Source organism: Bos mutus, chromosome X, assembly GCF_027580195.1.
Source record: "Bos mutus isolate GX-2022 chromosome X, NWIPB_WYAK_1.1, whole genome shotgun sequence".
NCBI lineage: Eukaryota > Metazoa > Chordata > Mammalia > Artiodactyla > Bovidae > Bos > Bos mutus.
In genome coordinates, this window is record NC_091646.1 from 114,828,193 (window position 1) to 114,844,408 (window position 16,216).

Consider the following 16,216-nt stretch of genomic DNA (forward strand, 5'->3'; position numbering starts at 1 on the left):
AGGTCCTTACTGTTTCTGTCCTTTATCATGTCCATCCTTGCGTGAAATGTTCCCTTAATATCCCCAGTTTTATTGAAAAAATCTCTAGTCTTTCCCAGTTGATTGTTTTCTTCTGTTTCTTTGTATTGTCTATTTAAGAAGGCCTTCTTATTTCTCCTTGCTATTCTCTGGAATTCTGCATTCAGTTGGGTATATCTTTCCCTTTCTCCCTTGCCTTCTTCATCTCTTCTTTCCTCAGCTATTTGTAAAGCCTCCTCATATGATCACTTGGCCTTCTTGCATTTCTTTTTCTTTGGGATGGTTTTGGTCACTGCCTTCTGTACAATGTTACTAACCTCCATCCATAGTTCTTCAGGCACTCGCTACCAGATCTAATCCCTTAAATCTGTTCATTACCTCCACTGCATAATCATAAGGACTTTGACTTAGGTCATACCTGAATGGCCTAGTGGTTCTCCCTGCTGCTGCTGCTGCTAAGTCACTTCAGTCGTGCCCGACTCTGTGCGACCCCCCCACCAGGCTCCCCCATCCCTGGGATTCTCCAGGCAAGAACACTGGAGTGGGTTGCCATTTCCTTCTCCAATGCAGGAAGGTGAAAAGTGAAAGTGAAGTCACTCAGTTGTGTCTGACTCTTCGCTACCCCATGGACTGCAGCCTACCAGGCTCCTCCATCCATGGGATTTTACAGACAAGAGTACTGGAGTGGGGCGCCATCACCTTCTCCAACTTTCCTCAAATTGAAGTCTGAATTTTGCAATAAGGAGCTCATAATCTGAGCCACAGGCAGTTCCAGGTCTTGTTTCACTTGACTATATAGAGCTTCTCCTCTTTGGCTAAAAAGAATATAAATCAGTGTGATTTCAGTATTGACCATTTGGTGATGTCCTTGTGTAGAGTTGTCTCTTGGGTTGTTAGAACAAGGTATTTGCTTCACTAGTAAATTCTACTAGACCTATATAGAAGAATCAATACCAACTCTTCCGAAACTCTTCCAGAAAATGTAAAACATGTCCCAACTCATTTTATGAGGCAATTATATCCCTAATATCACACATCACAGGAAAAGAAAACTAGAGACTAATATTCCTTATGAATATAAATGAACCAACCCTCAAGAAAATATTAACAAACTGAATCTAGCAAGCATGTGAAAGGTATTATATGCTATGATCAAGTGGGATTCATTTCAGGAATGCAAAGTTGGTTCAACATATGAAAATAAACCAGGTATTCAGCATATTAATAAAGGGAAAAAAAACGCATGATAATTTTAATAGACACAAGAAACATTTGAGAAAATCCACTATACTCTCTTGATAACAGTACCCAAGAACTAGGAATAGAAGGCAGAAAGAGTTGGAATGTCTGAAAAGTTAGTGGGGATCACAGTAGTTCACACAAGACTACTCTTACTTCTCATGCCAACTGTAATGTAAAGGGGTTTCCAAAATCACCCTTAGGTTTATTACGGTCACTCACAGAAGTCACTGAAAAGTGTTATACTCAGCTATGATTTATTACTGAGAAAGGATTCAGATTAAAATCAGCCAATGAAGAAAAACATATGGCAGAATCCAGGAAAGTACCAAATGTGAAGTGCATTACTTTCCCACTCTCAGTACATGACTATGCTCGTAGAGTATTGCCAACCAGGAAAGCTCACCCAAACACTGACGTTCAAAGTTTTTTATTGGAGCTCCATTACTTAGGCCTGACCAGTTTATCACATGGTTCATCTCACTCTCCAGTCTCTCCAGAGGTCTACAGATACTGTGTGACCCAAAGCCCCCAAACTAAATCATATTGTTCCAGTGTGACTCAAGGCATATATGCAAACAAAGACACTCCAGCAGACATTAAGATTACTTCTGAAAGCTGAGGATAAAGGCCAGACCTTGCTTTGGGTAAAGTTAATTCTTCACAGAAGAGAATTTCCTAACCCTGATAAAGAACATCTGTGCAAAACTTCATCTTTGAAAACCCCCAGTTAGCATCATGCTTAGTAAAAGAAGGAATAGATCAGGCTCCCTTAGATCAGGAGCCAGATAAAGTTGTCAGCTCTTAACACTTAGATTGTCAGGGCACTTAGGCAAGAAAAAGGAAAACCATCCAGACTGGAAAAGAAGTCATACTATTCATATTTGCAGCTGATATCTATATGGAAATTTTTAAGAAATACAAACCATATATACACAGAAGCCTGTTAGAACCAGTAAACAAGTTCAGCAAGGTGACCTGATGCAAAGTCAAAACATGAAATCAATTGTGTTTCTATGCATTAGCAATGAATAACCCAAAATGATATTATATAATCATTCCAGTTGTAATAGCATCACAAAGAATAAAATACTTAGAAATTAAAATAATAAAAAGTTGAAGACTCATACACTGAAAACTATAAAACACCACTGAAGGGAATTCAAGATCTAGGTAAATATTCATGTCTTGTTCATGGATTAAAAGACCTATTAATTACTAAGATGGCAGTGCTTCAAAGTTGATTTACAGATTCAGTGCAGTTTCTGTCAGAATCCCAACTGCTGCCCCCACTTTTTTTTTTTTAAACAGATTCAGACAAGTTTGTCCTTAAATTCATATGGAGATGCAAGAGACCCAGAGTAATAAAAATAGTCTTGAGTAAGAACAGTGAAATTGAGGAACTCACACCTCTTGATTTTATTAATTTTTAAACTATTTTTAACTGATGATTTTTTAAAATAATTTTATTTTTTAAATTTTTGGCTATGCTGGGTCTTCACTGCTGTCTGGGCTTTTCTCTAGTTGCAGAGAATGCGGGATACCCTTCAGTTGCAGTGCATGAGCCTCTCACTGTGGTGACCCCTCTTGTTGCGGAACACTGGCTCTAGATAAGTGGCCTTCAGTAATCACGGCGCACAGGCTCAGTAGTTTCAGCTTGCAGACTCTAGAGCACTGGCTCAGTCGCTGCGGTACACAGGCCCAGTTGCTCCATGGCATATGGAATACTCCCAGGCCAGAAGTTGAACCTGTGTCCCCTTCATTAGCAGGTGGATTCTTATCCACTGCACCACCAGGAAAGTCCATCTCTTGATTTTAAAATTCACTATAAAGCATTAAGACATTGTGGTGTCAACATAATAGAAATAAAGATCAGTAAAATAGAGTTCAGAGTCCAGAAATAAATCCTAACATTTATAATTGATTTCTTAACAATGGTGCCAAGACAATTAAGTGGAGAAAGATTAGCCTTCTAAACAAATTATACTGGGACAACTGAATATCAGCATTCAAAAGAATGAAGTTGGACCTCTGCCTTCCATTATCTAACAAAATGAACTCTAAGTGGATCAGAGTTAAAACTATAAACCTGTTAGAAAAACCATAGGGGTAATCAATGTGACCTTGGAGTAGACAGTGGTTTCTTAGGTAAACCCCAAAAAAGCACAAGCAACAAAGGAATAGATATATTGTACTTTGTTAATATTGAAAACTTTTGTACCTTAAAGGACACATCAAGAAGGTAAAAAGACAATTCTCACAATGGAAGAAAATATTTACAAATCAGACATCAGAAAAGGGACTTGTGAGTAGAATATATAAATAACTTTTATAATGTAACAATAAAATGACAAGTGGCCCAGGTGAAAAGGACAAAAGATTTTAATTATTTTGCCAAAGAAAATATGCAAATGGGTGATAAACCCATAAAAGCTGCTCAACATCATTAGAGAAATGCAAATTAAGACTAAATGAGATACTACTTCACACTTACTAGGATGGCTGTAATCAAAAAGACAGAATAAAGTAACAGGTGTCCATAATGATGTGGAGAATTTTGAACCCTCATACATTGTGAGTGAGAATGTTAAATAGCACAGCCACTGGAAAAACAGTTGGCCATTCCTCAAAAAATTAAATACAGAGTTATCATGTGACCTAGCAATTTCACTCCTAGGTATATGTCCCAGAGAATTGAAAACGTGTGTCTACACAAAGAGTTCTACACAAAGGTTCATAGTAGCATTATTCATAGTAGTGAAAAGTGGAAATAATCCAAAGTTCATCAGGTGATGAATGGATAAACAAATGTTCAGTTCAGTGGCTCAGTCGTGTCTTACTCTTTGCAACCCCATGGACTGCAGCACGCCAGGCTTCCCTGTCCATCACCAACTCCTGGATCTTGCTCACATTCATGTCCATCGAGTTGGTGATACCATCCAACCATCTCATCCTCTATCATCGCCTTCTCCTCCCACCTTCAGTCTTTCCCAGCTTCAGGGTCTTTTCCAGTGAGTCATTCTTTGCATCAAGTGGCCAAAGTACTTGAGTTTCAGCTTTAGCATTAGTTCTTCCAATGAATATTCAGGACTGATTTCCTTCAGGATGGACTGGTTGGATCTCCTTGCAGTCCAAGGGACTCTCAAGGGTCTTCTCCAACACCACAGTTCAAAGCATCAATTCTTCGGCATTCAGCTTTCCTTATAGTCCAATTCTCACATCCATACTTGACTACTGGAAAAACCACAGCTTTGACTAGAAATCTTTGTCGGCAAGTAATGTTTCTCTGCTTTTTAATATGCTGTCTAGGTTGGTTACACCTTTTCTTCCAAGGACCAAGCAGCTTTTACTTTCATGGCTGCAGTCACCATCTGCAGTGATTTTGGAGCCCAAGAAAATAAAGTTTGTCACTGTTTCCATTGTTTTCCCAGCTATTTGCCATGGAGTGATAGGACCAGATGCCATGATCTTTGTTTTTGAATATTGAGTTTTAAGCCAACTTTTTCACTCTCCTCTTTCACTTTCATCAAGAGGCTCTTTAGTTCTTCTTCACTTACTGCTATAAGGGTGGTATCATCTGTGTATCTGAGGTTATTGATAATAACAAATGCTAATAAACAGCAAATAAACAGATGTTATATAACCATAAAATGAAAAATTATTCAGCCATAAAAAGGAATTAAATATGATACATGCTCCATTACAGATGATCCTTAAAAACATGCTGAGTGAACAAAGCTAGTAGGAAATAAAAACTCATATTTATAAAAACACAGTTATAAAAATGGGCAAATCCATAAAGACAGAAACTAGATTAATGGTTGTCAGGGAGAAAAGAAGATGAGAGATTGCCCATGGGTGGTGATTTCTTTTTGGGTGATGAAAATGTTCCAAAATTAGATAGTGGTGATGAGTTCCACAACTCTGTGAGTATACTAAAGAAAAATCATTGATGAGTATACGTTTAAAAAGTGAATTTTATGGTATGTAAATTTTATCTCAATAAAAGCTGTTATAAAAAGTCAGCTTTAGCACTTCAGTTACTTTCAAGTACTAGCTTCAAACATGCCAACTCAGACTTTTTTAATTGAAATTAATGAAAATGTAAATGTTATGTAGAAAATTTTAAACATAATTAGCCAAAGTAAAAATGCAGTTTTTTGAACTACTGTTTAATGTTCATTATCATGCTGTTTTATTTCCTGACTTTTTCATTGACGCTTTTGCAAATGTAATTCAGGATTTCTCTTTTAATTCCATTAAAATGTGCTTAGGAACTCATGATGGAAAGAAGGTTAAAAAGTTTATCAAAATGGCATGATAGAACAAAACTGTAGTTACTGAATGGCTGTGTTTGATAATTTTATTCTTGGAGATTCTATAATATCGTCATAACTCTTAAGCTGCAGGGCTTAGGAGAAAGGCACAGAAGTTTAAGATTAGGGTGGAAAGTCTAGGGTGGAAAGTCTGGGTCTGGCTCACACACATAAGAGAAGGGCTTTTTCTTTCTCTTCCTGACTTCCCATTTTAGAAGATTTTTCAGATTGGGGATTTATCAGAGAAGCATAAGGCAAATGACTCTTCCCATATTATTGTACAAGTAGTGAATCACAATGCAGTTTGATTCATTGTCTGGAAATCTTAGAAGTTGGGATCATTGATGGATTTGTTCAGAGGCCAAAACCATAAGTTTGTTAATGAACATCAAGATAATTTAATCCTCCAGAATCTTCCTGGAACATTTGAAACCCATAAGGCACAGTTAAAGTATAAATGCCTACAGGGATCCAGTTCAGTTCAGTTGCTCAGTCGTGTCCGACTTTGCGGCCCCATGGACTGCAGCATGCCAGGCTTGCCTGTCCATCACCAACTCCTGGAGCTTGCTCAAACTCATGTCCATTGAGTCAGTGATTCCATCCAACCATCTCATCCTCTGTCATCCCCTTCTCCTCCCACCTTCAATCTTTCCCAGCATCAGGGTCTTTTCCAATGAGTCAGTTCTTCGCATCAGGTGGCCAAAGTATTGGGGTTTCAGCTTCAGCATCGGTCCTTCCAATGAATATTCAGGACTGATTTCCTTCAGGATGGACTGGTTGGATCTCCTTGCAGTCCAAAGGACTCTCAAGAGCCTTCTCCAACACCACAGTTCAAAACATCAATTCTTCGGCATTCAGCTTTCTTTATAGTCCAATTCTCACATCCATACATGACCACTGGAAAAACCACAGCTTTGACTAGAGACCTTTGTTAGCAAGTAATGTCTCTGCTTTTTAATATGCTGTCTAAGTTGGTCATCGCTTTTCTTCCAAGGAGCAAGCATCTTTTAATTTCATGACTGCAGTCACCATCTGCAGTGATTTTGGAGCTCAAAAAAATAGTCTCTCACTGTTTGCATTGTTTCCCCATCTATCTGCCATAAAGTGATGGGACCAGATGTCATGATCTTAGTTTTTGGAATGTTGAATTTTAAGCCAACTTTTTCACTCTCCTCTTTCACTTTCATCAGGAGACTCTTTAGTTCTTCTTCACTTTCTGCCGTAAGGGGTTAGAGAATGTGAATATAACTATCATGCCATGGAAAAATACATATTAACATATTTTAGCCCAAATTAATCTCAGAGGACCTACATTAGCACATACGGTAAGTAAATCGAGAAAGAATGAAAGGAATTTAATACAGTGATTGTCTTTTTCTTCAGCTGCTTTCAAAATTGTGAAAACCTGGCTTGGTCCAGAAGCAGTGAGTTTGTTGAAGTTTACGAGTAAAAATGACATCCAAGACTATGTCAGTGTAGAATACCTGCCTCCTCACATGGGTGGAACTGTAAGTACAGTACCTAAAACCTGTTTTTAAAATAAGACTGGGTCATGACACATGCATGAGGCTGTATTCTTTCCTCAACAGAAACAGAAAAGCAATATCTAAACATCCTAAGAAAAATTATAAATACTCTAAAACAGCAACCAGGGTTATAGACATTTTTTAATTAAAAATTTTGAGTTGTTAAATTATTTTTGAATAGGTCAAGTTTTTATATGATTTTAAACTGAAAGATAACTCAGTAAAGTATTCAGAAACAAGTATTCAGTAAAAAGTCTTTGTACTGATGTGGCTACCATCCTGTTCTCCTCTCTAGTTTAATTTCTTTTTTTTTTTTTTTTAATTTCCAGGGATCTGTGTTACCTATATAAAAAAACTATACTAAATATGTAATCTATAAACAACTATAGTATTCATATATATATAATTCTTTTTCCCTCCCAATGTGGTTTTAACCAAGTAGTGTATTTATACACTATTGTGTGTGCTGCTTTTTGCTTCATAAAATCTCTTAGAAATCACTCAAAATCATTATGTGATAAGCTGTCTTATTCTTATTCATGGCTGCATAGTATTCTACTGTCTAGAGATGACCCATAAATTGTATAATGGATGACACTAAATCACTTAATTGCCTTTTGTTGTCTCTTTAGTTTGATTTCAGTTATTTACTGTTGAACAGTTTTTAATTTAAAAGCTAATATATACTATAATATTTTTTGGAAATGATCTTGCTACTTACAAATAAGAGACCAGAAGTAAGTAGCTATGTGTTAAATTTTTAGTACTCCATGGCAATGAAACATAATTGGATAATGACTTTTTTTTAATAAACTGTGAAACCTATGGATTTTGTATGCTTTAGGTTAATTTGATTGATAATACTTCAGTTATTTGATTTTTGCAATCTGCTTTGCACTGGCAAAACTACGTTCAACTAGAATCAAAGGAGTAGCAAAATGAAAAGTTTTTGTGTATCCTTTTCTATGTTTTCTTTCATTAGAAAAAAACCTTGAATTGGTAATTTTGGGGGGAAGTTATCAACCTTTTGTTTGTACAATACATATGGAACCTATGAAAGACTGGATAAAATATCTGAACCAAAATTGACTCTCCACGAGAGTGGTATATTATACAGAAAGTTCTCAGCAGCTTTTGGCAACCAGCTAAGGATGATTTTAAGAAAAGAAAGGAAGAATAGTATGAGGTCCCTAGATAATACTTATGAACTGAGACTCAAATTTATTTCAAAAGATATAAAATATATATATCCTTATGTCTGAGACTGTTTCCAGACTGTCACAACTGGACGTAGTCCTACAGAGAACTCCACAACACTTCAACTCACTGCAAAGGAAATTGGGTGGGATGAGGGTAACAAAAATAGAAATTTTTTCATATAGAGACATGCACAATTATTTCTTCAGCCAAACTGAACTTTAAACTGGTAATGAGTATCTTGATTCCTAGACATCTGAAAAACCAAATGAAAAGTCTCTTGTTACTGAATGATGGTCATAGATGGTTTCAAAGATGTTTCTTTTTCTTCCCCTAAATATTGATTTCTGTATTTTTTTTAACTTTTATTGTCAGTTTCAGATGTACATCAAAATGAATGAATCAGTTGTACATATATCCACCCTGTTTCAGATTCTTTTCCCATATAGGTTATTGCAGAGTGTTGAGTTCCCTGTTCTATATAGTAGGTTGTTGTTATTAGGTTGGTGCAAAAGTAATTGCAGTTTTGCATTGTTGAACTTTGCCATTTTAAATAGTTGACTTATAGTATTTTGGGTGCACAGCAAGGTGATTCAGTTATACAAATACACATATATTATTTTTGAAATTATTTTCTATCATAGGTTATTAGAAGATATTGACTATAGTTCCATATGCTATACAGTAAAACTTTGTTGCTTATTGCATATCTATTTTTTAATTAGAAATCTAGCATTCTAGTCATACTAAGTCAAACAGGTGGAATCAAAATGTCATAATTTTTTAATATAAATTTATGTCTTTTAATTGGAGGCTAATTGCTTTACAATATTGTATTGGTTTTGCCATACATTGACATGAATCCGCCATGGGTGTACATGTGTTCCACATCCTGAACCCCCCTCCCACCTCTCTCCCCATCCCATCCCTCTGGGTCATCCCAGTGCACCAGCCCCAAGCATCCTATATCATGCATCGAACCTGGACCGGTGATTGGTTTCACATATGATAATATACATGTTTCAATGCCATTATCCCAAATGATCCCACCCTTACCCTCTCCCACAGAGTCCAGAAGACTGTTCTGTACATCTGTGTCTCTTTTGCTGTCTCACGTACAGGGTTATCGTTACCATCTTTCTAAATTCCATATATATGCATTAGTATACTGTATTGGTGTTTTTCTTTCTGGCTTACTTCACTCTGTATAATAGGCTCCAGTTTCATCTACCTCATTAGAACTGATTCAAATGTATTCTTTTTAATGGCTGAGTAATACTCCATTATGTACCACAGCATTCTTATCCATTCGTCTGCTGATGGACATCTAGGTTGCTTCCATGTCCTGGCTATTATAAACAGTGCTGCGATGAACATTGGGGTACACATGTCTCTTTCAATTCTGGTTTCTTCAGTGTGTATGCCCAGCAGTGGGATTGCTGGGTCACAAGGCAGTTCTATTTCCAGTTTTTTAAGGAATCTCCACACTGTTCTCCATAGTGGCTGTACTAGTTTGCATTCCCACCAACAGTGTAAGAGGGTTCCCTTTTCTCCACACCCTCTCCAGCATTTATTGCTTGTAGACTTTTGGATAGCAGCCATTCTGACTGGCATGAAATGGTACCTCATTGTGGTTTAGATTTGCATTTCTCTGATAATGAGTGATGTTGAGCATCTTTTCATGTTTGTTGTATGGCTTCTTTGGAGAAATGTCTGTTTAGTTCTTTGGCCCATTTTTTGTTTGGGTCGTTTATTTTTCTGGAATTGAGCTACAGGAGTTGCCTGTATATTTTTGAGATTAATTCTGTGTCAGTTGCTTCATTTGCTATTATTTTCTCCCATTCTGAAGGCTGTCTTTTCACCTTGCTTATAGTTTCCATTGTTGTGCAAAAGCTTTTAATTTTAATTAGGTCCCATTTGTTTACTTTTGCTTTTATTTCCAATATTCTGGGAGGTGTGTCATAGAGGATCCTGCTGTGATTTATGTCAGAGAGTGTTTTGCCTATGTTCTCCTCTAGGAGTTTTATAGTTTCTGGTCTTACGTTTAGATCTTTAATCCATTTTGAGTTTATTTTTGTGTATGGTGTTAGAAAGTGTTCTAGTTTCGTTCTTTTACAAGTGGTTGACCAGATTTCCCAGCACCACTTGTTAAAGAGATTGTCTTTAATCCATTGTATATTCTTGCCTCCTTTGTCAAAGATAAGGTGTCCATAGGTGCATGGATTTATCTCTGGGCTTTCTGTTTTGTTCCATTGATCTATATTTCTGTCTTTGTGCCAGTACCATACTGTCTTGATGACTGTGGCTTTGTAATAGAGCCTGAAGTCAGGCAGATTGATCCCTCTAGTTCCATTCTTCTTTCCCAAGATTGCTTTGGCTATTCGAGGTTTTTTGTATTTCCATACAAATTGTGAAATTATTTGTTCTAGCTCTGTGAAAAATACTGTTGGTAGCTTGATAGGAATTGCATTGAATCTGTAGATTGCTTTGGGTAGTATATTCATTTTCACTATATTGATTCTTCAATCCATGAACACAGTATATTTCTCCATCTATTAGTGTCCTCTTTGATTTCTTTCACCAGTGTTTTATAGTTTTCTATATATAGGTCTTTTGTTTCTTTAGGTAGATACATTCCTAAGTATTTTATTCTTTTCATTGCAATGGTGAATGGAATTGTTTTCTTAATTTCTCTTTCTATTTTCTCATTATTAGTGTATAGGAATGCAAGGGATTTCTGTGTGTTGAGTTTATATCCTGCAACTTTACTATATTCATTGATTAACCAAAATATCATAGTATTTTAGGCAAAAATTCATAAGTTTTCTAAAATATATATATATTATACATTTACATATGTGTATACTAAAGTTTTTCTACTACACTTGATAAAGGCTTGAGAAAGAGTATAAAAAAAAAGAGATCAAAAAATTAGAGAACATATACTAAATGAAATGGGAGCCCTGAATATGAAATAGAAAAAGTGAAATATACTAGATAAAACTAAAAGATCATATAGTCAAGTTGTTCTTAAACATGACTGCTCATTAGAAACATATCTGGAGCTCTGGAGAGAAAAAGAAATACCTGAGCATTTGTATTTTTCAAAAAGTTTCAAGATAATTCTGATATGCATCTGGATTTTAAAAAGTAATTACAAGTTTTTTCTGTTAGATCCTAGTTTTGGTGATATGTGAAGTGAAAGTCGCTCAGTCGTGTCTGACTCCTTGCGACCCATGGACAGTAGCCCACCAAGCTCCTCTGTCCATGGGATTCTCCAGGCAAGAATACTGGAGTGGGTTGCCATTTCCTTCTCCAGGGGATCTTCCTGACCCAGGGATGGAACCCAGGTCTCCCACATTGCAGGCAGATGCTTTAACCTCTGCGCCACCAGGGAAGCCCTTAAATACAAGAATACTAACATCAAAGATTTCAAAGGGAGGAAAGGAAGCCAGGTTGAAAGAAGAAGGGGGAGGAGGTGGAAGACGGGGGCGAAAGGGGTGGCCTTACAGACGTCTCCTGCCACCTACAGATACCCAGGCGTTATGGGACTTTTCCCAGGGCCTCTAGAGAAGGGAGGACTGGAACTCGGCCCTACCAGAAATCAGAACCAGAATTCGAGTTCTCTGCCAAGAGGAGGTGATCAGTCTCCTATCCTCAGTTCAGGCTGAGGGCCCTTCGACCAGATTCCTGCATCCAGGACCGGGGGATTAGAAAAACGGGGAAGGATAGGAAGGGTTAAGGAAAGGAAAAAGAGAGGGAAGGGGAGAGAAGTCAGTAAAGTCTCTTGTTCCTTACCTGGTCGGGGCACTCTGGCCAGTTGTCCATGTCAGGAGGAGACCAGGGACAAAAGGGTTCCAGTTGCGGCCGCTAGGTCTGGTCCATTGGCAGGCAAGCTGGCCCCTGAGTACCCCGAGTGGTCAGGATGTCAGTCTCAGTGAAGAAGAATCCCACCAGAGTCGCCATTTGTTGCAGGAAGGCAGACCCCTTCCAGGGCCCAAGACTGGGCTCTTGTCTAACACACAGAAATGAATTGTCCAAGGAGACACATGTGCTGACAAAGCAAGAGATTTTATTGGGAAAGGGCACCCGGGTGGAGAGCAGTAGGGTAAAGGAACCCAGGAGAACTGCTCCTGAGTTTTGGTGATATAGAGGTCTATTATTTTTCTGTACCAATCATGATATAGTGGTATTAAGTGAGTAATATAATCACAAAAGTAAAAGATGTTTATCAGTTTTCACAGTCAATAGCCAGACAAAAAATAAAAGTTAATTACAATTGCAAGCCATAATGGGAACATGATTAACTTAACAATATAAAATAATTACATACAATTTGGGGTGGTCAAGCAGAGTGATGTGGTAAGTAGAAGTGCGTACATGCACATGTTTTCATCCACCCAGCCAGTCTATGTCTTTTGGTTGGTGCATTTAATCTATTTACATTTAAAGTAATATCAATATGCATGATGTTGTCAAAAGCCTTTTCTGCATCTACAGAGATAATTATTTGGTTTTTATTCTTCTGTTTGTTAATATGGCATATAACACTAATTAATTGGCTTGCATTGAAGAATCCTTGCATCCCTGGGATAAATCCCACTTGATCATGATGTATTGTTGGATTTAGTTTGCTAGTATTTTGTTGAGGATTTTTGCGTCTGTTTATCTGTGATATTGACCTATAATTTTCTTTTTTTGTGCTTTGTCTGATTTTGATACCAGAGTGATGAAAACCTTTTAGAAGGTGTTTGAGAGTTTTCCTTCCTCTGCAGCAGTTTCAGAAAAATAGGTGATAACTCTTCTCTAAATGTGAGATATAATTCACCTTTGAAGTCATGTGGTCCTGGACTTTGTTGAGCGTTTTTAAAATCACAGTTTCAATATCACTTGTTATTGGTCTGTTCACATTTTCTAGTTTGTCCTGGTTCAGTCTTGGAAGGTTGTGCCTTTCTAAGAATTTGTCCATTTCTTCTAGATTGTCTGTTTTATTGGCACTTGTAGTAGTGTAGTAGTAGTCTCTCATGATCCTTTGTATTTCTGTGGTGCTTATAGTAATTTCTTTTTCATTTGTAATTGTACTGATTTGAGCCCTCCCTTTTTTTCATGATGAGTCTGGCTAAAAGTTTATCAATTTTGTGTATCTTTTCAAAGACCCAGCTTTTTATTCTTTTTTTTTTATTTTTTATTTTTTAAATTTTATTTTATTTTTAAACTTTACAGTATTGTATTAGTTTTGCCAAATATCGAAATGAATCTGCCACAGGTATACATGTGTTCCCCATCCTGAACCCTCCTCCCTCCTCCCTCCCATACCATCCCTCTGGGTCGTCCCAGTGCACCAGCCCCAAGCATCCAGTATCGTGCATCGAACCTGGACTGGCAACTCGTTTCATACATGATATTATACATGTTTCAATGCCATTCTCCCAAATCTTCCCACCCTCTCCCTCTCCAGCAGAGTCCAAAAGACTGTTCTATACATCAGTGTCTCTTTTGCTTTTAGTTTCATTCATCTTTTCTATTGTTTTGTCTCCATTTCATTTATTTCGACTCTGATCTTTATGATTTCTTTCCTTATGCTAACTTTGGGTTTTGTTTGTTCCTCTTTCTCTAGTTGCTTTAGGTGTAAGTTTAGGTTGTTTATTTGAAATTTTTCTTGTTTTCTGTGGTAACATCATATTGCTATAAACTTCCCTCTTAGAATTGCTTTTGTTGGTTTGCATAGGTTTTAGATTGTCATGTTTTCATTGTCATTAGTCTCTGCTGGTGCTTCTGCTGCGTCGCTTCAGTCGTGTCTGACCCTGTGAGACCCCATGGACGGCAGCCCACCAGGGTCCCCTGTCCCTGGGATTCTCCAGGCAAGAACACTGGAGTGGGTTGCCATTTCCTTCTCCAGTGCATGAAAGTGAAAAGTGAAAGTGAAGGCGCTCAGTCGTGTCTGAGTCATTAGTCTCTAGGTATTTTTTAATTTGCTCTTTGATTTCTTCAGTGATCCATTGGTTTAGTAACATATTGTTTAGCCTTCACGTGATTGTGTGTTTTTTTTTTTTTCTTTACAGTTATTACATGTAATTTAATTCTAATCTTACAGTGTTGTGGTCAGAAAAGATGCTTCATATGATTTCAGATTTCTTAAATTTACCAAGGCTTGATTTGTGGCCCAAGATGTGATGTATTCTAGAGAATGTTTCATGTACACTCGAGAAGAAAGTGTATTCTGCTGCTTTTAGATAGAGTGTTATGTAAGTATCAGTTGGGTTTATCTGGTCTAATGAGTCATTTAAGGCCTATGTTCCTTATTGAATTTCTGTCTAGATTATTTGTCCATTGGTGGAAGTGGGATGTAAAGTCCCCCATTATTTTCTGTTTATTTGTTTATTCTCTATTTTTTGTTAAACTTTTTATTTTTTACTGGGATATAGCCAACTAATGGAGAAGGAAATGGCAACCCACTCCAGTGTTCTTGCCTGGAGAATCCCAGGGACAGGGGAGCCTGGTGGGCTGCCGCCTATGGGGTCGCACAGAGTCGGACACGGCTGAAGCAACTTAGCAGCAGCAGCAGCCAACTAACAATATTGTGATAGTTCAGGTGAACAGTGAAGGGTAAAGTCTCCCACTGTTGTGTTCCTGTTGATTTCCCTTAGCATTTGCCTTGTATATTGAGGGTCTCTGTGTTGAGTGCATGTATATTTATACTGTTATATCTTCTTGGATCGATCCCTTGATCATTATGTAGTGTCTTTGTCTTTTATAACAGTCTTTAAAGTCTGTTTGGTCTGATGAGTATTGCCACTCCAGCTTTCTTTTCATTTCTATTTGCATAGAATCTTTTTCCATCCTCTCACTTTCAGTCTGTATGTGTTCCTAGGTCTGAAATGGGTCTCTTATAGACAGCATATATATGAGTCTTATTTTTGTATCCATTCAGACAGTTTGTGTTTTTTAGTTGGAGCATTTAACCTATTTACATTTAAGGTAATTATTGATATGTATATTCTTATTGCCACTTTTTAAAATTCTTTTGAAGTTGTTTTTGTAAGTCTTTTTCCTTCCTTTTTTGTTCTCTTCTCATGATTTAGTGTTTGTATTGCTTTTTATTTTGTTTGTGTATCTGTTATAGTTTTCTGGTTCACATTTCCCATAACATTTCTTTAATATTATTTAATTTTGATTGCTCTGGGTCTTCATTGCTGTGCACAGGCTTTCTCTAGTTGCAGAGAGTGTGGGCTACTCTGTAGTTTCAGTGTGCAGGCTTCTCATTGCCGTGGCTTCTCGTTGCAGAGCATGGGCTCTAGAGTGCACAGGCTTCAGTAGTTGAGGCTTGTGGGCTCAATAGTTACAGCTCATGGGCTCTAGAGCACAGAGTGGTTGTGGAACATGGGCATTAGTTGCCAGAGGCATATGGAATCTTCCTGGGCTGGGGATTGAACCTGTGTTTCCTGCATTGGCATGCAGATTTTTATCTACCACACCACCAGGGAATTCTTCCCATAAGGTTTTGATATAGCTATCTATCTATATGTATATATATATATATACAACATTGTTTTAAGTTGCTGTTCACTTAATTTCAAATGCATTGCCCATTTTCTGCATTTGTACTCTCCTCACAATTGCCAGTTTTGATACCATATTTGTGTGTGGATGATTTCCTACTTTTACTGTATGTTTACTGGTAAGCTTTCCCATGTAGATTTTCATATTTCTAGGTGTGGCCTTTTTTTCTTTTTTAACACCTAAAGAAGTATCTTTAGCATTTGTTGCAAAGCTGGTCTGGTGATGCTGAATTCACTTAACTTTTGCTTGTCTGTAATGCTTTTCATTTCTTTGTGGAGTCTGAACAAGAGCCTTGCTGGTTAGAATGTTTTTGGTTGGAGATTTTCTCCCTTTTGTCAGTTTGAATATATCATGCTAGTC

The 16,216-nt window shown here is 37.3% G+C and overlaps 1 protein-coding gene across 2 annotated transcripts in view; it reads left to right on the plus strand.

The window, feature by feature from the left end:
* Positions 1–16,216, plus strand: part of MOSPD2 (motile sperm domain containing 2) — an 84,543-nt gene that overhangs the window by 30,877 nt on the left and 37,450 nt on the right. For both annotated transcript variants that reach the window (XM_005903123.3, XM_070366470.1), the window contains exon 8: positions 6,957–7,081. In XM_005903123.3, the coding sequence (XP_005903185.2) occupies positions 6,957–7,081 (125 nt within the window). The remainder of the gene's footprint in view (positions 1–6,956; positions 7,082–16,216) is intronic.